The sequence below is a fragment of the Scyliorhinus torazame genome, chromosome 6 (genome assembly GCF_047496885.1).
Source record: "Scyliorhinus torazame isolate Kashiwa2021f chromosome 6, sScyTor2.1, whole genome shotgun sequence".
Classification (NCBI taxonomy): Eukaryota; Metazoa; Chordata; class Chondrichthyes; order Carcharhiniformes; family Scyliorhinidae; genus Scyliorhinus; species Scyliorhinus torazame.
In genome coordinates this window covers 94783013-94806997 of record NC_092712.1, presented here as the reverse complement: position 1 = coordinate 94806997, position 23985 = coordinate 94783013, and the positions used below count along the sequence as shown (strand labels likewise).

The window sequence follows — 23985 nt, the reverse complement described above, 5'->3', positions numbered from 1 at the left end:
GTGGGAAGATAGTGGCCTTGATTAGTGGCCTTGATTAGTGGGCTGGCTTTGTCCACATAGTTGGGGACCCACTGGGCATAATATGAAAAGATCCCGATGCACCTCTTCAGGCCTTGGTGCAGTGGGGGAGGGGGAGTTGCAGGAGGGGGCGCATATGGTCAGGATCGGGTCCTACAACCCCGTTTTCCACGATGTAGCCGAGGATGGCTAGTCCGGTTGTGTGGAAAACGCACTTCTCCCTGTTGTATGTGAGGTTTAGGGTTTGGGCAGTTTGGAGAAATCTGTGGAGGTTGGCGTCGTGGTCCTGCTAATCATGGCCGCAGATGGTGACATTGTCCAAGTACGGAAATGTGGCCCGCAGCCCGTACCGGTCCACCATTCGGTCCATTGTTGTTTGGAACACCGAAAGGGGACCCGGGGGAAGTGGAAAAGGCGGCCGTCTGCCTCAAACGCCGTGTAGTGGCGGTCCTCCGGGCGGATTGGGAGCTGCTGGTATGCAGACTTCAGATCCACCATGGAGAACACCCGGTAGTGTGCGATCTGGTTTACCATGTCTGCAATCCGGGGAAGGGGGTACGCATCGAGTTGCGTGTACCGGTTTATGGTTTGGCTGTAATCTACAACCATCCGGTTCTTTTCCCCGGTCTTGATGATCACCACCTGAGCTCTCCAGTGGCTATTGCTGGCCTCGATGACTCCCTCCCGCAAGAGTCGCTGGACCTCGGACCTGATAAAAGTCCTGTCCTGTATGCTATACCGCCTGCTTCTGGTGGCGATTGGTTTGCAGTCGGCAGAATGGTTTGCGAAGAGTGGGGGAGGGTCGACTTTTTGGGTCACGAGGCTGCATATGGTGAGTGGGGGTAGGGGCCCCCCGAACTTCAGAGTTAGGCTCCTGAGGTTGCATTGGAAATCTAGTCCCAATAGGAGAGGAGCGCAGATGTCTGGGAGCACATATAATTTAAAATTGGCATATTCGGCGCCCTGTATTGCTAGGGTTGCGGTAGCGCACCCACGGATTTGCACCGAGTGCGACCCAGAGGCCAGGGAGGTGGTTTGGTGCGCCGGGAAAATTTGGAGCGAGCAGCGTCTGACCATGTCCGGGTGAATGAAGCTCTCTGTGCTCCCGGAGTCGAAAAGGCAAGGCGCCTCGTGCCTGTTTACCCGGACGGTCATCATGGAGCTCCGGAGGTGCTTGGGTTGCGATTGGTCCAGGGTGACCGCGCTGAGTTGTGGGTAGCCGGCGTGGTCGGAGATGCTGGGGTGGTTCCGCGATGGCTGCCCTTGTTGATGGTACGTGCCGAGCGGCGTAGCAGATGGCGGCCAAGATGGTAGCCCCCATGGATCACACATGGCTGGCCGCGTGGGGGAGGATGGCCAAGATAGCGGCCCCCGTGAATCGCACGTGCTGTGAGGGCTGGAAGATGGCTGCCCCCACAGATAGCACGAGGTTGATGACGCATCTACAGGGGGCGGAGTCGGCAGACACGCTGCCACACTGCGTGGTCTGCGGGCCTGTGTCTGAGGATCGGGCCTGTGAGTTAGAGTTCTTGGATCTGGCCAGGCAAACTTTGGCGAAATGTCCTTTTATCCCGCAGCTGCTGCAGTTCGCGTTACGGGCCGGGCAGTGCTGCCGGGGGTGTTGGGACTGGCCGCAGAAGTAGCAGGGTAGCCCCCCCATGGTGGGCGGGCGGCCGCGCGGCACAGGCCTGGGGCAGTCTTTGGTCGGGGGTCGCCTGGTCAGCCGGGAACGCGTTAAGGCCCTGGAACGCTACTTCCAGAGAGGAGGCTAACTTTACCGTCTGATCCAGGTCCAGGGCCCCCTTTTCGAGTAGGCGCTGTCTCACGTAGTTGGACTGGACTCCCACCACGTAGACGTCTCGGACGGCAAATCCATATGTTGAGTGGCCGTAACGGCCAGGTAGTTGCAGCTGCATGCGAGGGCTTTGCTGTCACGTAGGTAGTCTTCTCGCAATTCCCCTGGGCGCTGGCCGCGAGTGGTGAGGATGTGTCGTGCGTAGACCTCGTTCACGGGCCGTACATAGAGGCATTCGAGTATCGCGAGGGCGTCTGCGTAGGAGGAGGCCACGTCGAGTTGAACAGAGATTCGATGGCTCACCCGTGCATGGAGGAGGCTCAGCTTCTGTTCGTCGGTGACGGAAGGCGTGGAGGAGGCTGCGAGATAGGCCTTGAAGCAGCGGAGCCAGTGCGAAAAAATGTCTTTCGCCTCCGCGGCCTGCGGATCGAGTTCCAGTCGGTCAGGTTTGAGGGCCGACTCCATAGTTGCGTTTAAGTTGATTAAATTGATGCGACCATCAATTCACTCGAGACGGGAATAGAAGTAAACTATGGCTTTAATCAATTTAGAACAGTGCCTGCCTACGATCCAATACTGAGAACCACCTACAAGTTGACTGCTCTTTATACCTCCCTTCAAGGGGAGTTGCCATGGGCGGAGCCCATACAGGCCCCAACATGTTCCCCTATGGATAATGCCATACAATGGCCCATAGGAGGAGCCACAAGGGCAACAGCATAGCACAGTTACAAATACAAGGGCAACAGCACAGATACAAATACAATGGTGGATTTTTGACATAATACATTCACCACACTGGACACACTGTGGATTTACGTCCTGCTGTCCAGAGGTGATAGGAGCCTCAGTGAAGGGCTCTCTCTGTGGGAGTCCTCCTCTTTACCATGGGGATTTGGCGTGGAGGGTGTTGCATGCAGCCATCCATGCAACTGTTGGTTAGTGTGGTTCACGGACCCCCAGGCCTACTATTTTATGTGATCTTAGACCAATAGAACATTACAGCGCAGTCCAGGTCCTTCGGCACTCGATGTTGCGCCGACCTGTGAAACCAATCGAAAGCCCATCTACACTATTCCATTACCATCCATATGTTTATCCAATGACCATTTAAATGCCCTTAATGTTAGCGAGTCCACTACTGTTGCAGGCAGGGCATTCCATGCCCCTACTACTCTCTGAGTGAAGAACCTACCACTGACTTCTGTCCTATATCTATCTCCCCTCAATTTAAAGCTATGTCCCCTCGTGATAGCCATCACCATCTGAGGAAAAAGGCTCTCACTGTCCACCCTATCTAATCCTCTGATCACCTTGCATGCCTCTATTAAGTCACCTCTTAACCTTCTTCTCTCTAACGAAAACAGCCTCAAGTCCCTCAGCCTTTCCTCATAAGATCTTCCCTCCATACCAGGCAACATCCTGGTAAATCTCCTCTGCACCCTTTCCAATGCTTCCGCATCCTTCCTGTAATGCGGCGACCAGAATTGCACGCAATACTCCAAATGCGGCCGCACCAGAGTTTTGTACAGCTGCAACATGACCTCATGGCTCCGAAACTCAATCCCTCTACCAATAAAAGGTAACACACCGTACGCCTTCTTAACAACTCTATCAACCTGGGTGGCAACTTTCAGGGATCTATATACATGGACACCGAGATCTCTCTGCTCACCCACACTGCCAAGAATCTTACCATTAGCCCAGTACTCTGTATTCCTGTTACACCTTCCAAAATGAATCACCTCACACTTTTCTGCATTAAACTCCATTTGCCACTTCTCAGCCCAGCTCTGCAGCTTATCTATGTCCCTCTGTAACCTATCCTTCCGCACTGTCCACAACTCCACCGACTTTAGTGTCATCCGCAAATTTACTCACCCATCCTTCTACACCCTCCTCCAGGTCATTTCTAAAAATAACAAACCGCAGTGTCCCCAAAACAGATCCTTGTGGTACACCACTAGTAACTGAACTCCAGGCTGAACATTTCCCATTAACCACCACCCTCTGCCTTCTTACAGCTAGCCAATTTCTGATTCAAACCGCTAAATCATCCTCAATCCCATGCCTCTGTATTTTCTGTAATAGCCTACCGTGGGGAACCTTATCAAACGCTTTACTGAAATCCAGAAACACCACATCAACTGCTTTACCCTCATCCACCTGTTTGGTCACCTTCTCAAAGAACTCAATAAGGTTTGTGAGGCACAACCTACCCTTCACAAAACCCTGTTGACTATCCCTAATCAAATTATTCCTTTCTAGTTGATTATAAATCCTATGTCTTATAATCCTTTCCAAGATTTTGCCCACAACAGAAGTAAGGCTCACTGGTCTATAGTTACCGGGGTTGTCTCTTCTCCCCTTCTTGAACAAGGGGTCAACATTTGCTATCCTCCAGTCTTCTGGCACTATTCCTGTAGACAATGATGGCATAAAGATCAAAGCCAAAGGCTCTGCAATCTCCTCCCTAGCTTCCCAAAGAATCTTAGGATAAATCCCATAGTTTGGTTGCATGGAAATTGTAGTTCATGGGTGTTTTGTCCATCTTGATGAATCCGTATTACATATGCATAGAAGCTGTGTGAGCTTGCAGTCCCTTTTTGATTATTTGAATGTGCTCTCAAATTTTGGTTGCACTTCAGCCTGAGGCTCCAGGTTTTTTGATGGGTGACCAGAGGACCTTTTCGTTGGTCTGCTCCTGGGCCTGGCCAAGGTGGGCAATAACAGGGGTCGTCTGACCTGACTGTCTGTCGCTCTTCTGCTATTTTTATGCCTGGGTGTTCCTGGAGAGGGAGCGTGTGGTACACTTAGGTTTTCTGTGACCAGTGGATGTTGCAGGGACTTGAGTGCATCATCACCCCGGGAACAATTTTTTATTTAATTTGTTAAGTTTCCAATAAAGTTTTTTTTTTTAATTATTGTGCCTTTAAGAGGCTGCTAATTGGTTAATTTGCTATTAGTTAATTTGATTAATTGATGCTCGAGTAAAAAGAAAGTCAGCTGGGGTACTGAGGTAGTAGTTAGGAGGCAGAAATCTGGTGAAGTTGCATCCTGTGAACAAGCTATCAAAGAAAAGAATTGTCTTGCTTCATACTTCACCATCTGGTTTGGACCCATTTAGCAATGATGGGTAGAATTTTAGTTCCAGGGTCCCAATTCTAATGTTCGGCTAGAACTCAGAAGTGACTCTTCGTGGACCCTGGAGGAAATTTTCAGGGAAATGCCAATTAAGAACCTGCCTTCGGGAACTCCAGCCAATTAAGATCCACAGGCAGGAATGACAATGGGAGTGCCCGAGGCTCTGGACTCCGGCCACCCCACTAGATATTATGGGCTCTGCTACAATGGCTAGGGTCCTTGAGGACACCTCCAGAAGGAGTTGACCTCTGAAAACTTGTGAATTGTTCAAAATATTTTGTGGCTACAGCTGCCATGCTATCATTGTGGTACGGAATCTCTCCTCCGGATGGCCTATGGCTTTGACTATGCCCCATGCAGCCCAATGGATTCATGCTGGCTGCTTTGCATGATATGCCTCTGGTTCGCATGGTCTGCTGCCGGGTGGCCACTACCATGCCATCTATGGGCTACAGCCACATCCAGCAGCCTGTTCTTGGACCGTATGTGAAGTTTACCCACAGTTGGCACTTCAATTGGCCTAATTGGCTACCCAGCTCTGACAGATAATAGGCAAGATGTGGAAACTGTTTGCTGTACACTGATAGCATAAAATGCTGGAATTCCAAACCTACCACTGCCTCAGAATAGAAAATCAGCCTAATATTTCATCAAAATAGAAATATTTCATCCAGATGGATATCTTCTGACCAGGAAACCTGACATGATGGGCCTCCTGTAGTTGCTTTCAGACATCTCAAAACAACATATAGAGAAATCATTAGTAACATTTTTGTAAAGGAGACAAGTTTTTATCATCTTAAGGTACGTTGATGAGGCAGCACAGAGAACATTACTTTTCACTTGACATATTTGAAAGGACCTAATGCTAGTAGTGTTTGGTCCAAAGTGTCAAAATTGGGTCTGCGCAATTGTATGTGGTAGCACTCATTGTTTGAGCCATTTTGTTGTCAAAATAGTATCCACTGCACACACGCACACTTCTGCTGTGAATTGCACCAGAAGGCATTAACACTCATGCAGCTAAATTTGGTCACAGGTTTGCCAAGCAGGCAGATAATGACGTCAGTCAGTGCTGCCATTTGGAGTATCCACGATTCGTCCAGCTTTTAACGTTTCATAACTGAACATATGTTAAGCAGCATGAAGGACCCCTTGCCTCACCAGTGCCATTTAGAACTAGTGTCAACTATTTATTAGTTACGCGCTGATTTCCTTTTGTATTTGGTAAAATTCCATAAGTGTTTGTTGCTGTCCAAAGTTTTATATTTCAACAATATATGGAAAAAATTAAACCCCGTTGGCTGACTGCGGGAATGAAGAATCTCACTCCCGATGGGGGTGCGTCACGCTGCAAAATGCGGTTGGCGGACCGGAGAATCCCACCCATGGTAGTGCTCACGTGTAGCCTGGAATATGATCATTGATGTGATATTTTCAGTTAGATGTTTGAGGTAATTCCTTTGTGAGAAAGTGGCCTAAAAAGTAAACCCAGGTAATTGTCGCTCTATTAAACTCTGTGAGCTCACAATTTTAAATGTCTTTAAATTCTGATTCCAGGTCAGAAGAACCCATCAAGAATGAGAAGGATTGTTTCATTCCAATCTTTTAAAGCATTTTTACATCTGTAACAGTGTTGCACTTTGAACTGGGACAGGCAGAGAGAGAGAGAGAATGAGAGATTTTAATTGTTTATTGTTTCTTCTGCTTTCGCTTCAGATGATGTTGTTGTCCATGAACTTGCTACTCTGTGCCTAGCTTCCATGTCCATTGATTTCACCAGTAAAGTGGAAATTTACGAGAAAGGTGGGATGGCACCACTTATTCATCTTCTTTCAAGCCCTGATCCTGATGTTCAAAAGAATTCCATTGAGTGCATTTCAAATTTAGTTAAGGTAATATTAATTTTTCAATTATGATTGATGAGCATATTCTCAGACATGTGCTAATACTGATTTTTTTAATTCAATAAATATCGTCAATATATGAAACAATTTAAAAAAAATTAAGTGTCACGGCGGTCGCTGTTATGACCTTTTATAAAGTAATCCTAAACCAAGCCAATTTGTATTTATCTAATTTGCCAGCGCTCTGAGGAATGGCTGGCCAGTGGGTGGAGGAGGAAATAAAGTGGCCCTAGCTTGGAACTTTACTGTACCTACATATATAGTTTCTGCTGGTTAACAAATACTTACTGTTGAACTATCTAAGACTATGAATATGTTAATAAAACCAACCGAACTATGCCCAACACTTTACTGCATGGTGGCAAGTGAATGGAAAAGCTCAAAATCTTGCAGTGACTGCCCTGGAAAACTGAAGGAAAAATCAAAGAAGCTTCTGACAAAGGTGCAAAACGATATCATCAGAGAAAAGCTCCAAAGAAAGGCTTTGGAAGCTGAAATCAAAAATTAAATTCCTCACTGTAGCAGAAGATTCCACTGAATCCTGTAGAAGTCCAGTTTCAATACACAGAATGTACACAGTTAGCAGGCCTAGCAGGAGTGAGCTAATCATTTTAAATTCCTGGACAGCACAAGTCCCATAAAATATTAGGTACTCCTGTGCTCAGAAATTTCCATTTAAATTGCAGTCCAAGAAACCCAGTGCCTGAGTTGGTTACTGAACACATGGTGGCTGAGCTTTCCCCAAGCAAAGAAAAAAAAAGGAATTGAAAATTAATTGTGACCATGTAGGCAGCTTTTAACAAAAACCCCAAAAGCCAGGATTCGATACTACCAAGACCCGTGAAGATTGTACTAAAGTGTGGAAGACTCTAAGCAGTCAATCCAGGTAGCCAATTTTTAAAAAGTTTAAACGCTGAGATCACGAATGCCAGTACAGCAAGCATAGAAAAAACGGTTGTGCCAAAGCGCGCTGTAATACAAAGAACAAAGAAATGTACAGCACAGGAACAGGCCCTTCGGCCCTCCAAGCCCGTGCCGACCATACTGCCCGACTAAACTACAATCTTCTACACTTCCTGGGTCCGTATCCTTCTATTCCCATCCTATTCATATATTTGTCAAGATGCCCCTTAAATGTCCCTATCGTCCCTGCCTCCACTACCTCCTCCGGTAGTGAGTTCCAGGCACCCACTACCCTCTGCGTAAAAAACTTGCCTCGTACATCTACTCTAAACTTTGCCCCTCTCACCTTAAACCTATGCCCCCTAGTAATTGACCCCTCTACCCTGGGGAAAAGCCTCTGACTATCCACTCTGTCTATGCCCCTCATAATTTTGTATACCTCTATCAGGTCGCCCCTCAACCTCCTTCGTTCCAGTGAGAACAAACCGAGTTTATTCAATCGCTCCTCATAGCTTATGCCCTCCATACCAGGCAACATTCTGGTAAATCTCTTCTGCACCCTCTCTAAAGCCTCCACATCCTTCTGGTAGTGTGGCGACCAGAATTGAACACTATACTCCAAGTGTGGCCTAACTAAGGTTCTATACAGCTGCAACATGACTTGCCAATTCTTATACTCAATGCCCCGGCCAATGAAGGCAAGCATGCCGTATGCCTTCTTGACTACCTTCTCCACCTGTGTAGCCCCTTTCAGTGATCTGTGGACCTGTACTCCTAGATCTCTTTGACTTTCAATACTCTTGAGGGTTCTACCATTCACTGTATATTCCCTACCTGCATTAGCCCTTCCAAAATGCATTACCTCACATTTGTCCAGGTTAAACTCCATCTGCCATATCTCCGCCCAAGTCTCCAGACAATCTAAATCCTGCTGTATCCTCAGACAGTCCTCATCGCTATCCGCAATTCCACCAACCTTTGTGTCGTCTGCAAACTTACTAATCAGACCAGTTACATTTTCCTCCAAATCATTTATATATACTACAAAGAGCAAAGGTCCCAGCACTGATCCCTGTGGAACACCACTGGTCACAGCCCTCCAATTAGAAAAGCATCCCTCCATTGCTACCCTCTGCCTTCTATGGCCTAGCCAGTTCTGTATCCACCTTGCCAGTTCACCCCTGATCCCGTGTGACTTCACCTTTTGTACTAGTCTACCATGAGGGACCTTGTCAAAGGCCTTACTGAAGTCCATATAGACAACATCTACTGCCCTACCTGCATCAATCATCTTAGTGACCTCCTCGAAAAACTCTATCAAGTTAGTGAGACACGACCTCCCCTTCACAAAACCGTGCTGCCTCTCACTAATACATCCATTTGCTTCCAAATGGGAGTAGATCCCTCTTGGATTTTCGGAAACCTCTTAAAGCTGAACCTACAATTTAAAAATTTTAACCATGGATCAGAAATCTACCCTTCCAGATTAATTTGGACTTATTCAAGGCCAATTACAAAACGGGGGATTTGGAGTAAGAGATTCCTCAGTTGTATGAATACTTCAGGACTGTATAAAAATACAGAAGCTGACCAAGCTAACACACTACTTTATTTGGCAGGCCTGATAGCTGACAATATAATAGCTAGACAAAGAACCAACAAATTGTCTTAAAAGTTGGGTGATTTAATAACATAATTTGACGCTTATTTTAACCTCAGAAACAACAAAATCCTTGAAAGGGTTAAATGTAATAAACGTGTCTACTAGACAGCAAAACATGTTGATTTCTTCAGTAATTAACTGTACAGAATATTAAAGAGCTAATCATAGGGTCTTAGAGGTCTATTGCTCAGAAAAAGCCCTTTGGCCCATCGCGTCTGCACTGGTCAAAAACAACCACCTCTCATTTTCAGTGATGGAGCAGTTGAGGATTGGCGGATGATGCACCCTCAGACATGCTTCAAGCAAAGGAAGATCTAATGCTCGGGAGAACCATCCATATTGTCAAATCCATTTACAGCAGAGATAATATTAAGGGGAGAAAGCAATAAGTATGCAAAGTGAACTTCCACTGTCCAGTTAGTGAAAAGCACAGAAACTGGGACACTCCAAACCAAGGGAAGCAATACCCAAACCAAGAATTAGAACAACCATACTAGCACTGTGGCGCAAAGCAAAGGTGTGATCAATGTCTGGCTATTTCAGCCCACTGCTTTCAATGTAACTTTGGATTCCAAGAGGATTTGGAGATTGATCCAGTATGCCAAGAGGACCCACAACTAAGCTTCTTGGGTGAGGTCAAATATCTTCGATTTTCATTCCAAAATGTTGATATCGCTGTTAATGGCCATCTCACAAACTTTAAGTTGGACATGGGAGCCAGTATTATGGTCCTATCTGACAGAGAACCATGGGTGATATTGCAACGGTTAATGCGACAAAGCATCTGTACGGAGCAGGAAATGTTAAACTCCCTGTGAAAGGTACTCTGCAGGCAAAGATGAAACAATCTGAAAGACTCTGTGGTCCACAACCAGGACTGTTCATTTCTCGGTCGAAAACCCAGGGTTTCATAAAAAATAGACAAGGTCAACCAACACAGGACTGGCTCTAAGTATGAAACGGAGTTCCTGAAGCAGCATTGAGGCTATTGAAGAACACATACCAGACCACACTGGCGGAAGATGCCAAGTCTGCTCATGCCATAAATTATTCCCCATCCGCTCATGAAACAAATGGAACAGAGGCTTCAAACATGGGTGCCATCTGTCCAGTCACATAACCAACTGCATGTTGTTTCCAGATGGTACCAGTCGCAGAACCAAATGAGTCAATTTTTATTGCATCGACCTGACACAACTCAATAAAGCTGTAGCCTGAAAGTACACCTGGAAAAAGTCAGTGGATGAAAGTCTGACCAAACCTTCTGAAGAGCACTTGTGATTTCAAGACTTGACACCAGCAGTGGCTTTTTGGCACCTCCCACTAGACAAGGCATCCAGGTTGCTGAACACATTAATTATCCCCTTTGGCATATTCTGCTTCAACTGCCTACCTCTTGGAATCGCCTTAGCACCAGGAAATTTCAACATATAAGGTTGACCGTTTTGCAAGGTCTTCAGGGTGTCATACGTCATACGGACAATGTTTTGGTTCATGGAGGAACATGGCAAAAGACTGATGGCAGGTCAAGAGTGTTTGCAAGAAGCAGGCATGGTGCTGAATAAGAAATGCGAGCTCTACAAATCATAAATTAAATTCCTAGGACACACTATCAGCAATAAAGGCATCATTGCGGATCCACAGAAAACACAAACTATTAGTGAGTTCCCAACCCCATCCTCTGATCCAAAACTCCAGAGATTCCAGGTGATTGTGAACCAGTTGGTAAAATTCTTTCAAGTCTTCCACAGGACTCAGAAGACTCTTAAAAACTAGATGGAAGTCACTATAGTATATTTCCAGAGGACAGTTGACACAGAGATGAGGTCCACCGTTGCAGTAACTTGAGCATGTCAGAAACTTTCAGGTTACATCATTAACCTAAAAGTCACAATTGAAATGGACCAGTAGCAACTGGTCTCATTGCAAAGATGCCTCCCAGAATCCAGAGATTGCACCTACACTTAATGAAGTTCACCTACAAGACTGTATACCTCCAGGGCAAAAATAAAACAACGGCAGGTACACTTTCCAGGATTACAGCAAACCGTTGACAAAGCAGGATGTCAATCTGATTGAGCAGCTTGCAACAAATCATACTCCCAATTGATAAGGAGACACTTGCGGCAACTGCACATAAGCACCAACCGATTCGCTGGGAGCAAATACGAGATGAGCAGTGTGCATACATTTGCCGTTACTACCAACAAGGTGACCACAACTGAGACCAAATGGTGGTACCATGAAAAACAAGAAAAACACTTTACTGTCATTGACTACTTCCTGGTCTACAACGTGTGGCTGGTCAACCCGGTTTCCCTTTGGCAAAGATCCCCAAAACAATATATACCTGGGCATCACCGAGTGCAGGGCATGGGCTCAGTCCACTGCCTGATAGCCGGCCATTTCTAGGACAACTGAGGACACAATAGTGAAGTGTCAGGTCTGTGTGCTGCACCAGTAGGAACAAAGGAAGCTTCCTTTTCCCAAACAAAAGGTCCACCCCGTTGAAATGCAGCCCCATCTGAACTCCTGATGGGCAGACAACTCTGCAATCCCAACTCCCAATCCTGCCAAAGAAACTAATACAAGTATTGGTAGCTAGGATTACCAGGAAATCCAAGATGGAGAGCAGTCCAATAAGCCTACAACAGAAGGTACCACACCAGACACTTGCCGCAACTATGAAAGGACAACAGGTCTGGATTAAAGACCTTGAGAGAGAGAGAGAGAAAGGGCACTATCATCCAGAAATACACTGACTAACCCCAGTCATACCTCATTGGCACAAAGAGGGTATGGTCAGGAGAAACAGGAGGAGCCTCCTCCACATCCCTTGAAGGATCCTTCCCACTGTACAGTGGAGAGAAATTGAGGAAGTCACCCAGATGCCGAATACATCCAAATCCGTAACATGTCCCTGAAGCAACAGAGCCTACCATGTATCCGACAGTAGTGAGACCAAGATATGGAAAGTTTACAAGGCCTCCAGAATACCTGAACCTGTGAACTTAGAGATTGGGCGGGTGGGGGTGGGGTAGGAGTAATGATGTCAATACATGGGGTAAACTGGACTAACGTATAAGGGATGGGCTCATGTGGGAATGGCGCAGTATCGCCCACATAGTGATGTAAGCGGACACATGACCTCTACCTTGGTGTCAGTGGACAGAGTCTTGAAACTGGCGGAAGGGCTGCTGTGTAGAAGCAAACATGGAGACAGCTCCTAGCTTGGAACTTTCCCCGTGTGTACATAGTTTCTAGTGGTTAAATACTTAATGTTGAATTACCTAAGATTACAAATACCTTAAAAGGGCCTACCAACTATGCCCAACATTTTACAATAATATTGAAACTGGATACTGACCCTGGTGTACCGCAACATTCCTCTGAAGCAGTCCAGGATGAAGGGCTTCTTGACCACACTAATTGGTCGCTTAGTGATTTTCAGTATTGGCTGGATTTCCAAATGACCCCCACCACACGCCAGCAGGTCTGAAGGTGGGAGACATGTAAAATCCAGTAGGTGACCTTTCCGCCACTCACTTATTTCCTCCCAATCTGGCTGAAATTTTATGTGGGCTGGAGGAGATATCAGGCAGCACATCTGCCCTTGAGCTTATTGAAACCCTTAAGTTGCCAATTAATAACCACTTAAGGGCCTCCTCCTGCCACCACTGGAGTGGCCCCCTTTCTAACTGCCTTCCATGATCTAACGGCCTCCCCAGCAAGTAGCCACAGGGGTGCCTATTAGTATTCCTTTTTAAAAACATGAAACTGGCAGAAGGGCTGCTGTGGAGATCCGAGTAGGTGAGTAGCCACCTTAGCTCCTTGGCAATGAGCCCGGAGACATTGGGATTGCTGTCCTGGTGCTCGGAGGGGGTTGGAGGAACCTCCGCGGGGCCAACTTCCGTCAGGGAGAGGCGGGGGTTGGGGGGGGGGGGGGGGGGGGGGGTGTTTGGAGAGATTGCCCATACGGGGAGAGGGGGAATATGGGAGGTGGCACCATGGGCAGCACTGCTGGATATGGGGGGGCAGGGGCACAATGGTGCTGGGTGAGGGCAGTGCCAGGCGCATTCTCATGGTTGGGGGTTGGTGCCAACCCACCTGTGAAGCCCAGCGGAGGTCATTGATCATCTTATGGCACTGGGTGCCAGTCCTCCTGGTCACCCTCCTCCAACTGACCGCTGCTGCCACTTCCTTTCAGGTGGCACTGGCTGCCCTGTGGCCGACCCTCCGAGACCCTCGGGGGAACATGGCATCCCATCTGGCCTCGACTGCATCCGTAATCTGCATAGGCTGGCATCCCCAAATTGTGGGGCTGGTCTTCTCGGAGGCATGACTGTGAGCTGTGTGGGGTTGGCTGTGCAGGAACGGTTTAATTGCTGCTCTCTCCCTTGTTAGCAGGGTGCTGGTGAGCGTGGTCCTGGTGAATCAGCCGGTGGGACCAGCAATGGTGTGAAGCCTGTGGAGCCTCGCTAAGTGGACCAATTAACATTTTATAGCGGTGTTGGCCTCATGGCAGTTCCCGATTGCTACCACACTTAAATCGCGCCCTAAGTAAACCTGTTGTGTTAACTTTATTAATAAATGGCATTTAAACTGGATTGGAGTTGCTTGGTTTGAATATTTATCGTGAAAGTATAGGGCATAAGTTAAAGAATTTCCTTTTGTTTTCAGAACTGTTTAACCATTCATTCTAAAGCAATTTTTTTGATGTTAATGTGGTTAATTTTGTGTTTAAATTAAAGTTTGTTTTAACATAAAAGCTACCTATTGATCTGAGGTGAAATATCCTTTTCTCACAGTTTTTCAAATTGAGAATTTGTTTGAGGTTCTGGTCGGGAAACGAACACCCTCCTGATACATGCAGCCAATGAACAGCAAGTGTTTAAATATTAGGCAGTACGAATTTTATACATAATATATACACCTATATTATATAATATGAAAGCAGAATACTGAGGATGCTGGAAATGTGAAATCAAAACTCAACAGGTCTAGCAGCATCTGTGAAGAGAGAAACAGTTAATTGAGTCTACATGATTCTTCAGAATTTAATATGTTACCTCCAACGCAATGATCAGGCATGGGCTAACTGGGTACTGTAATGTACAAACCAATTTAACCTCCATACATCTTACTTTCATTGGCCATGAAATAGAACTAATAGTAACAATAGTGTAAGACTGAATAATTGAGAGATACAAATACACAGTTTTAATTCAAACACGCACAGTAAGTACAGTTATATGTGTAATTAGATTTCATAGAATTACATTTGTAGGTTTTAAAAACTTTTGTTCAACAGTGAATTGAAATTATAAAGATTATTTTCCTCTTGAATATTTTTTTCTAGGACTATGTGTGTCGTGCTGCACTTACTGAAATTAATGGAATTTTTCCTGTGCTGAACCTACTGAGTTCTGAATACCCTGTCATTCAACACTTGGCACTGCAGACCCTAATAACCATAACCACTGATGTAGAGAGCAGAAAAGCACTGTGTCGGATTGACGGCCATGAAAACCTTCTCCAGGTTCTTGATACACCGGTAATAAAATCAATGCAGCAATCTTTTGTAAATTGTGTATAAACATGCACGGTGTTTGATCCAACTGTTTGGTAACAGTGTGATGCAGTAATGAAAGTAATCTCAGTTCTTTCTTGAGAAACTGTGATATCAGTTGGTAGTCATTACCATAATGACCATAAAAAATATTAAATAGAATTTGACATCAGTACATTTGTCATGTGGCATCAAAACCAGTTATTGATTCCATATGTCCTATATAAACAACTACTGTTGACTCAAAATTCTTTCTCAAAATGTTTAATGATTTCCTGCTCCCAGTCAAACAAAACAGTAAAGTAATTTTGATCTACTTGCCATTGTGGAAAATAGGAATGGAGCTAGACACCACATTACAACTTTATTTAGCAATGCCAGATTCACTTGAAGTGCAACAGCACATCAGCTTAACTTCCCTTTTTCAGAACAGATTAGGATCAAATCTTGAAGCTGTGCTGGATGTCGACAAATCAGTAATAGAACACACTATAGAAAGAAAAGAAAAGCGAAAGACCATTTTATAATATATTTAGAATTGTACCTGATGTGATCAATGCATTTGACTATGGAGGAAAGAACACATTGCAATGACATCAAGACGATACGCTGCGGGGGACTTCCGGTTGCGGTGATGCCGAGCTAGCCGCACGTTTCGGCGGCTCCAGCTCCAACGGACCTTCGGGCTCTTTTAAGAGCCCCAACGGGGAATTTTTCGACTACGCGACCCGGTGTGGGGTGTGTGGGAAGGGAGTCCCCCCGAACAAAGAAGGAAAAAATCGGCGTCTGCAGCCGGAGGAATCATCGACCAAAAGGTCAGAGTGAGAGAAAAACAAAATGGCGGCAGAGAAAACGCAGGCGGCATGGGGGCCTGAGCAGGACGAAATCGTGAGACGGTGCGTGGAGCTGCTGAAGAGGGAGGTGCTGACCCCGATGCTACAGGCAATTGAGGGGCTCAAGGAGACATTAAAGACCCAGGAGACTGAGCTCCGCGTGGTGGAGCAGAAGGTGACAGATGTTGAGGACGAGATCCTGGGCCTGGCGGTTAAGACTCAGACGCACGAGGCACTTCATAAAAAGTGTGCGGAAAGGATCGACGCCCTAGAAAACGGAGCGCGAAGGAAGAACCTTAGGTACTAGGTCTCCCTGAGGGTGTGGAAGGAGTGGACTGTGGAGCGTACGCGAGTAAGATGCTGAGCTCACTGATGGGTGCTGAGGCCCCTGCGGGCCCCATGGAGGTGGAGTGGGCAAATCGGATTCCGGCGAGAAGACCAAAAGCGGGAGAACCACCGAGGGCGATAATCGTGCGATTTTACCGCCTTAAGGACAGAGAAGAGGTCCTGAGATGGGCTAAAAAGGAGCGGAGTAGCAGATGGGAGAATGCTGTGGTACGGATATACCAGGATTGGAGTGCGGAGGTGGCGAGAAGGAGGGCGAGCTTCAACCGAGCCAAAGAGGTGTTGCATAAAAGGAAGGTGAAGTTTGGGATGCTGCAGCCGGCAAGACTATGGGTCACATATCAGGAGAGACACTATTATTTTGAGACGGCGGAGGAAGCATGGTCCTTCATCAAAGAAGAGAAATTGGACCGGAACTGAGGGACTGATGCTGCAGGGAATTGCTATTGTTATTGTTTTTGTTAATGTTATGGTGGAAGTTAATTGAAACAGGGAAGGGGGAGACATTGGGGAAATGTGGGCGCCGGTGAGGGGGGAAAGACGGGACATAGTCGGAGAATGGGGAGGGGGAGGGGAAAGGGAGCTGCGCCATAAGAGGCGGGTCAGGTAAAGGGATGTTCCCGCGCCAGAAAGAATAAGGCGGGAAGACAGGCGCAAGGCGGATGTGAGTTCCCCCACACGGGGGGGGGGGGTCGAGGAGTGAGCAGGAGTAGCCGGGGTCAGTTGAAGTCAGCTGACTTATGGAAGTGATATGGGGGGAGCAATCAAGCTAGATAGGGATCTAGTGGGGGGGGGGGGGGGGGGGGCGGGACAACTGGGTTGCTGCTGCGGAAATCCAAAAGGAAATGGCTAAAGAGTGGGTGAGCGGGGATGGTGTGCGACGCTGGGGGAGCGAGCGCGGAGGCGGGATATGGGACTGGCCTAGAGAAGGTAATGGCTAGTCGACACGGGAGGGGGGCAGGTAGCCCCCTAGTGAGGCTGATCACGTGGAACGTGAGAGGCCTGAACGGACCGATAAAAAGGGCCTGAGCGCTCGCGCATTTGAAAGGACTAAGACGTGGCTATGCTCCAAGAAACGCACCTAAAGGTGGCGGACCAAGATAGGCTAAGGAAAGGATGGGTGGGACAGGTGTTCCACTCAGGACTGGACGCAAAGAACAGAGGGGTGGCCATTTTGGTGGGGAAACGGGTAGCATTTGAAGCAAAGAACATCGTAGCAGATAGCGGAGGTAGATATGTAATGGTGAGTGGTAGGCTGGAGGGAATGGAGGTCGTGTTGGTTAATGTGTATGCCCCAAATTGGGACGATGCGGGATTCATGAGACGGATGCTGGGGCGTATTCCGGACCTGGAGGCCGGAAACTTGATTTTAGGAGGGGACTTTAATACGGTGCTGGACCCGGGGCTAGATAGATCCAGCTCAAGGACCGGAAGAAGGCCGGAAGCGGCCAAGGTACTTAAGGGGTTTATGGACCAAATGGGGAGGGTGGATCCATGGCGATTTCTCAGACCTAGGGCTAGGGAGTTTTCCTTCTTCTCCCATGTCCATAAAGTGTACTCCCGGATAGATTTTTTTGTTTTGGGAAGGTCGCTGATCTCTAGGGTGGAAGAAGCTGAGTACTCAGCCATAGCGGTTTCGGATCATGCCCCACATTGGGTGGATCTGGTAGTAGGTGAGGACAGGGAACAGAGAACACTCTGGCGATTAGATGTGGGACTGATGGCGGATGAGGGAGTGTGTGCAAGAGTGCGGGGGTGTATTGAGAGATACCTGGAGGTCAATGACGACGGCGAGGTCCCTGTGGGAGTGGTCTAGGATGCATTAAAAGCGGTGGTCAGAGGAGAGCTGATCTCAATTGGGGCCCACAAAAGGAAAACAGAGGTCAAGGAAAGGGAAAGATTACTGGGGGAGATTTTAAAGGTGGATAGGGAATTTGCAGAGACCCCGGAGGAGGAGTTGTACAGGGAGAGGAGACGACTCCAGACGGAGTTTGACCTTCTGACCACCAGAAAGGCGGAGGTACTGTGGAAGAAGGCACAGGGGAGGAGGTATGAATATGGGGAAAAGGCTAGTCGCCTGTTGGCGCACCAATTGCGAAAGAGGGCAGCAGCGAGGGAGATAGGAGGAATTAGAGACGAAAGGGGAGACACGGTGCGAAGGGCAGGAAAGATAAATGAGGTGTTCAAGACCTTCTATGAGGAACTGTATAGGTCTCAACCCCCAGAGGGAGAGGAGGGGATGAGGCAGTTCCTGGACCAATTGAGGTTCCCGGAAGTGGAGGAGCAGGAGGTGGCAGGCCTGGGGGCACCGATTGAGGTGGACGAGGTTATTAAGGAACTGGGAAGCATGCAAGTAGGGAAGGCCCCGGGGCCAGACGGGTTCCCGGTGGAATATTACAGAAAATATGTGGACTTGTTGGCCCCGTTAATGGCGAGGACGTTCAATGTGGCCAGGGAAGGGGGGACTCTACCCCCGACGATGTCGGAGGCGAGGGCAGCACGGTAGCCTTGTAGGGCAGCACGGTAGCCTTGTGGATAGCACAATTGCTTCACCGCTCCAGGGTCCCAGGTTCGATTCCGGCTTGGGTCACTGTCTGTGCGGAGTCTGCACATCCTCCCCGTGTGTGCGTGGGTTTCCTCCAGGTGCTCTGGTTTCCTCCCGCAGTCCAAAGATGTGCAGGTTAGGTGGATTGGCCATGATAAATTGCCCTTTGTGTCCAAAAATTGCCCTTAGTGTTGGGTGGGGTTACTGGGTTATGGGGATAGGGTGGCGGTGTTGACCTTGGGTAGGGTGCTCTTTCCAAGAGCCGGTGCAGACTCGATGGGCCGAATGGCCTCCTTCTGCACTGTAAATTCTATGATATCGCTAATTTTGAAGAGGGACAAAGATCCATTGCAGTGCGGGTCCTATAGACCTATTTCACTATTGAACGTGGACGCCAAATTGCTGGCAAAGGTACTGGCATCGAGGATAGAGCTCTGTGTCCCGGGGGTGGTGCACGAAGAACAGACAGGGTTTGTAAAAGGGAGACAACTGAATGTTAACGTGCGACGACTATTAGGGGTGATAATGATGCCCCCAGTGGAGGGGGAGGCAGAGATAGTGGCGGCAATGGACGCAGAGAAGGCATTTGATAGGGTGGAGTGGGAGTATTTATGGGAAGTGTTAAGGAGGTTTGGGAACGGGTTTATTAGCTGGGTTAGACTTCTTTATGGGGCACCAACGGCAAGCGTAGTTACAGGTCGACATAGATCGGAGTATTTCCGATTATATAGGGGAACAAGGCAGGGATGCCCGCTGTCTCCATTGTTGTTTGCGTTGGCAATTGAATCTCTGGCCATGGCGTTGAGAGACTCCAGGAAATGGAGAGGGGTGATTAGAGGGGGAGAAGAACACCGAGTCTCGTTATACGCAGATGACCTATTGTTATACGTGTCGGACCCAGCGGGGGGGATGATCGAGGTTATGAGAATTTTGAGGAGGTTCGGGGAATTCTCGGGGTATAGGCTAAACATGGGGAAGAGTGAATTATTTGTGATACATCCAGGGGACCGGAGTAGAGAGATAGAAGGCTTACCGCTAAGGAAAGTGGAAAGAAACTTCCGATACCTGGGGATTCAGATCGCTAGGAGCTGGGGAACCTTGCACAGACTTAATCTGTCACGGCTGGTAGAACAAATGGAGGAGGACTTCAAGAGGTGGGACATGCAGCCTCTGTCGCTGGCGGGCAGGGTGCAGGCAATTAAGATGATGGTCCTCCCGAGGTTCTTATTTGTAGTTCAATGTCTCCCTATATTAATCACCAGGACCTTTTTTAATAAAATAGATAGGAGCATCACGAGCTTCGTGTGGGCAGGGAAAGTTCCGAGAGTAAGGAGGGGGTTCCTTCAGCGTAGTAGGGACAGAGGAGGACTGGCACTACCGAACTTGGGTGATTACTATTGGGCCGCCAATGTGGCAATGATACGTAGATGGATGATGGAGGGTGAGGGAGCGGCGTGGAAAAAGTCCTGTAAAGGGACGAGTTTAGAGGCGCTGGTGACGGCGCCGCTACCGTTCTCACCTAAAAAGTATACCACGAACCCGGTGGTGGCGGCAACACTGAACATATGGGGACAGTGGAGGCGACAGAGGGGGGTACGGGGAGCCCTGGTGGGGTCCCCTTTCAGGAACAACCATAGGTTCGCCCCAGGAGGAATGGATGGAGGATTTCAGAGCTGGTACCAGTCGGGAATTAGGAAGGTGGGAGATTTATTTATAGATGGGACTTTTGCGAGTTTGGGAGCATTGGAGGAAAAGTATAAGTTGCCCCGGGGAAATTTTTTGAGATATATGCAGGTGAGGGCGTTTACTAGACAACAGGTGCGGGAATTTCCGTTGCTCCCGACACAGGGGATACAGGACAGGGTGCTTTCAGGGGTGTGGGTCGGAGAGGGCAAGGTGTCAGAGATTTACAAAGAGATGAGGGAAGAGGGGGAGGAGTCGGTGGGTGAACTAAAGGGAAAGTGGGAAGAAGAATTAGGGGAGGAGATAGAGGAGGGTATGTGGGCGGATCCCCTAAGCAGGGTAAATTCCTCTTCCTCATGCGCCAGGCTTAGCCTGATTCAATTTAAGGTGCTACATAGAGCACACATAACGGGGGCAAGATTGAGCAGGTTCTTTGGAGTGGAGGACAAATGCGGGAGGTGTGGCGGGAGCCCGGCAAACCACGCACATATGTTTTGGGCGTGCCCAGCACTGGAAGGGTATTGGAAGGGAGTGACGGGAGTGATTTCGCAAGTGGTGAAGGCCCGGGTCAAACCAGGCTGGGGGTTAGCTCTATTTGGAGTTGCGGAAGAGCCGGGAGTGCAGGAGGCGAAAGAGGCCGATGTCGTGGCCTTTGCGTCCCTAGTAGCCCGGCGCAGGATCCTACTCATGTGGAAGGAGGCAAAACCCCCCGGACTGGAGGCCTGGGTAAATGATATGACGGGGTTTATTAAACTGGAGCAGATAAAGTTTGCCCTGAGAGGATCGGCTCAAGGGTTCACCAGGCGGTGGCAGCCATTTCTCGACTACCTAGGGGAACGTTAGAGGGGAGATAGATGACCAGCAGCAGCAGCCCAGGGGGAAGGGGGGGGGTTAGTTTAGTTTAGGTCAATGGATAATGGGGTTTTGTTACCTGTGTATTGTTAAACATTTCTGCTTTGTTATTGTTTTGTTTGCTTTGTAAGAGGGAAAAATGTTGTTTAGAAAAAATTTTCAATAAAATATATATATTTTTTAAAAAAGACAATACGCTGCTATTTCTTGCTGTCGGCACAAATATCTAACAGACCAAAGGATCTCTTGAACCACCAAAATATTTCCACTACATCAATACTGATCTCAAATTGAAATGAATGGTTCTGCTTGTGCATTAAATCAATAAAAAGGCAGACATAAAATCATCGTGCACAGGAGAGCATGGAACATAAAAGAAATTGGTCCTTCAATACCATTTCTCTGTAAGTAGTGCATGTTGCACTGTTATGGACCAACCCATTTAATCTGTTTTTTAAAAAAGTTCTTCAAAGTTGCTCAGTTTCAAAAGTTAAATTAAGTAAACCTCTGGAGTTTTTGTTGTAACTCTCATCAACCTTGCTACTTTGTATTAATTATCTTAGTTTTAACAAAGTCAGTTTGAGTCAGTCAACTTAATCCCAGAAATTTTGGCAAGCCTATCTTCATTAAGACTGTTACCAGTCTGCTGTGGCATCTACCTGTTTGCTGGATGGCTTGCATGACTGGTGGGCATACACAATTTTTGTCCTGTATATCCCCAACTTCAATGTTTTGGTTTATTTTTATGTTTATGTAAACTTCTGAGAAGGTCAGTTTGGGAGGTTTGAAGAATAAAAAGCCCATGGAAACAATAGTTCAATGTGACTACCAAAAGAAAAAACATTCAATAAAGGGCAATACAAGAGGTTATGAGACAAAATTATGATTTATGGATTGAGGATTGATTAACAGGCACACAATACAGAGTAGGAATAAATGGGTCATTTTTGGGTTTGTAGGCTATAACTATTAGGATACTCGAGGATTAGTGCTTGGGGGTCAGCTATTTATAATCTATATCAATGATGTAGGTGAGAGGACTGTGTGTAATCGGGGGATTCTCCACTGGTTGGAGTCATACCTGGCACAAAGAAAGATGGTTGTGGCGGTTGGAGGTCAATCATCTCAGCTCTAGGACACCACTGCAGGAGTTGCTCAGGGTAGTGTCTCAGGCCCAACCATCTTCAGCTGCTTCATCAATCATCCCCTTTCCATCATTAGGTCAGAAGTGGGGATTTTGCAGATGACTGCATAATGTTCAGCACCATTCGCAACTCCTCAGATAATGAAGCAGTCCATGACCAAATGCAGTAATACCTGGGCAATATCTAGGCCTGGGCTGACAAGTGGCAAGTTACATTTGCGCCACACAAGTGCCAGTGTTGATAACTTTTGGTTGGTTCAATTGGCTCTGTTTTATAACCTTTGCTCTCGAGTCGCCAGGTATCTTTATGATACCGCCACGAGGTTCAAGTCCAAGTAGTGATCAATAACTCAGTACACCGATTAGTAAGATTCAAATCAAAGCACATTTATTATACACCGTAATCGCTACTCATGCACAAATTCTACATCTAAGCTACTTCTACAACTAACAGGCGTATACTTAACTTCGGATTGGCCCACCAGGTCAGGGGAACAAATAGCCTTTCGTTCGGGTTCTGAGTCTGCGGGATTCGAAGTTGGTACGGATTGGTAGCTAGGAGCGCCTATCTTGTAGCGAGCGTTGACTTAAGACTTACGGTCTCTCGGTGGCAACTGCACCGGTCACGGTCAAGGTTGGTTCGCGTTGCTGTGTGACCCGGTCAAGAAGAACGATTTGACCTTGGGGCTTAACTTTTATAGTCCCCAGGGGCTTCCCACCTTTTGGGGCGGACCCTGTACCTGGTTCTAGGTGATTGGACTTTGTTTCAATCGCTTGGTTCGATTTCTCCAATACTGGAGCGGTTCCCTGATCGATGGGCGGTCTTGAGGTGTTCGTTAACCTCTTTTGTGTTGGCTCCTGCTGGCGCCGGGGAGTCTGGCTTAGCTTTGTTTGTCCTAAATGTTGCGATTGTTCCTGGGGATCGCTCATTAGTATATAGATGGCTGCTACATTATTATGCTGATGGTCGCTGGTATCGATGCTGTCTGGGCTTTTGCAGAGTTAAATACACAGTAAACCTGCACCTGCTGGTTTCTGCCTGTGTTGGCTGAATCTCCCTTCAGCCTTTGCTGTTCTCCATTTTAAATTGGGAGTTGGCCAACTCAGGTGGCTACACCAGACACCGACCATCTCCTACAAGAGAGGATCTAACCATCACCCCTTGACATTCAATGGCACTACCATCACTGAATCCTCCACAATCAACATCCTGGGGGTTACCATTGATCAGAAATTGAACTGGACTAACCATATTAATACTGTGGCTACCAAGTCAGGTCAAAGGCTAGGAATCCCACAGCGAGTAACTCACATCTTGACCCCCCCAAAGCCTGTCCACTTTCTACAAGGCACAAGTCAGGAATATAATGGGATACTCTCCACTTGCCTGAATGAGTGCAGCTTCAGAAACACTCAAGAAGCTCAACACCATCCAGGACAAAGCAACCCGCTTGATTGCTCCTTCTTCCACAAACATTGAAATCCTCCACCACTGATGAACAGTGGCAGCTGTGTGCACCATCCACAAGATACACTTCAGTAACTCACTAAGGTTCCTTGACAGCACCTTACAAATCCACTACC

At 47.5% G+C, this 23985-nt stretch overlaps 1 protein-coding gene across 7 annotated transcripts in view; it reads left to right on the top strand.

The window, feature by feature from the left end:
• armc3 (armadillo repeat containing 3) overlaps positions 1–23985 on the top strand; it is a 212604-nt gene that overhangs the window by 83471 nt on the left and 105148 nt on the right. For all 7 annotated transcript variants that reach the window (XM_072508495.1, XM_072508496.1, XM_072508498.1 and 4 more), the window contains 2 exons: positions 6677–6852; positions 14790–14984. In XM_072508495.1, coding sequence (XP_072364596.1) covers positions 6677–6852; positions 14790–14984 — 371 coding nt within the window. The remainder of the gene's footprint in view (positions 1–6676; positions 6853–14789; positions 14985–23985) is intronic.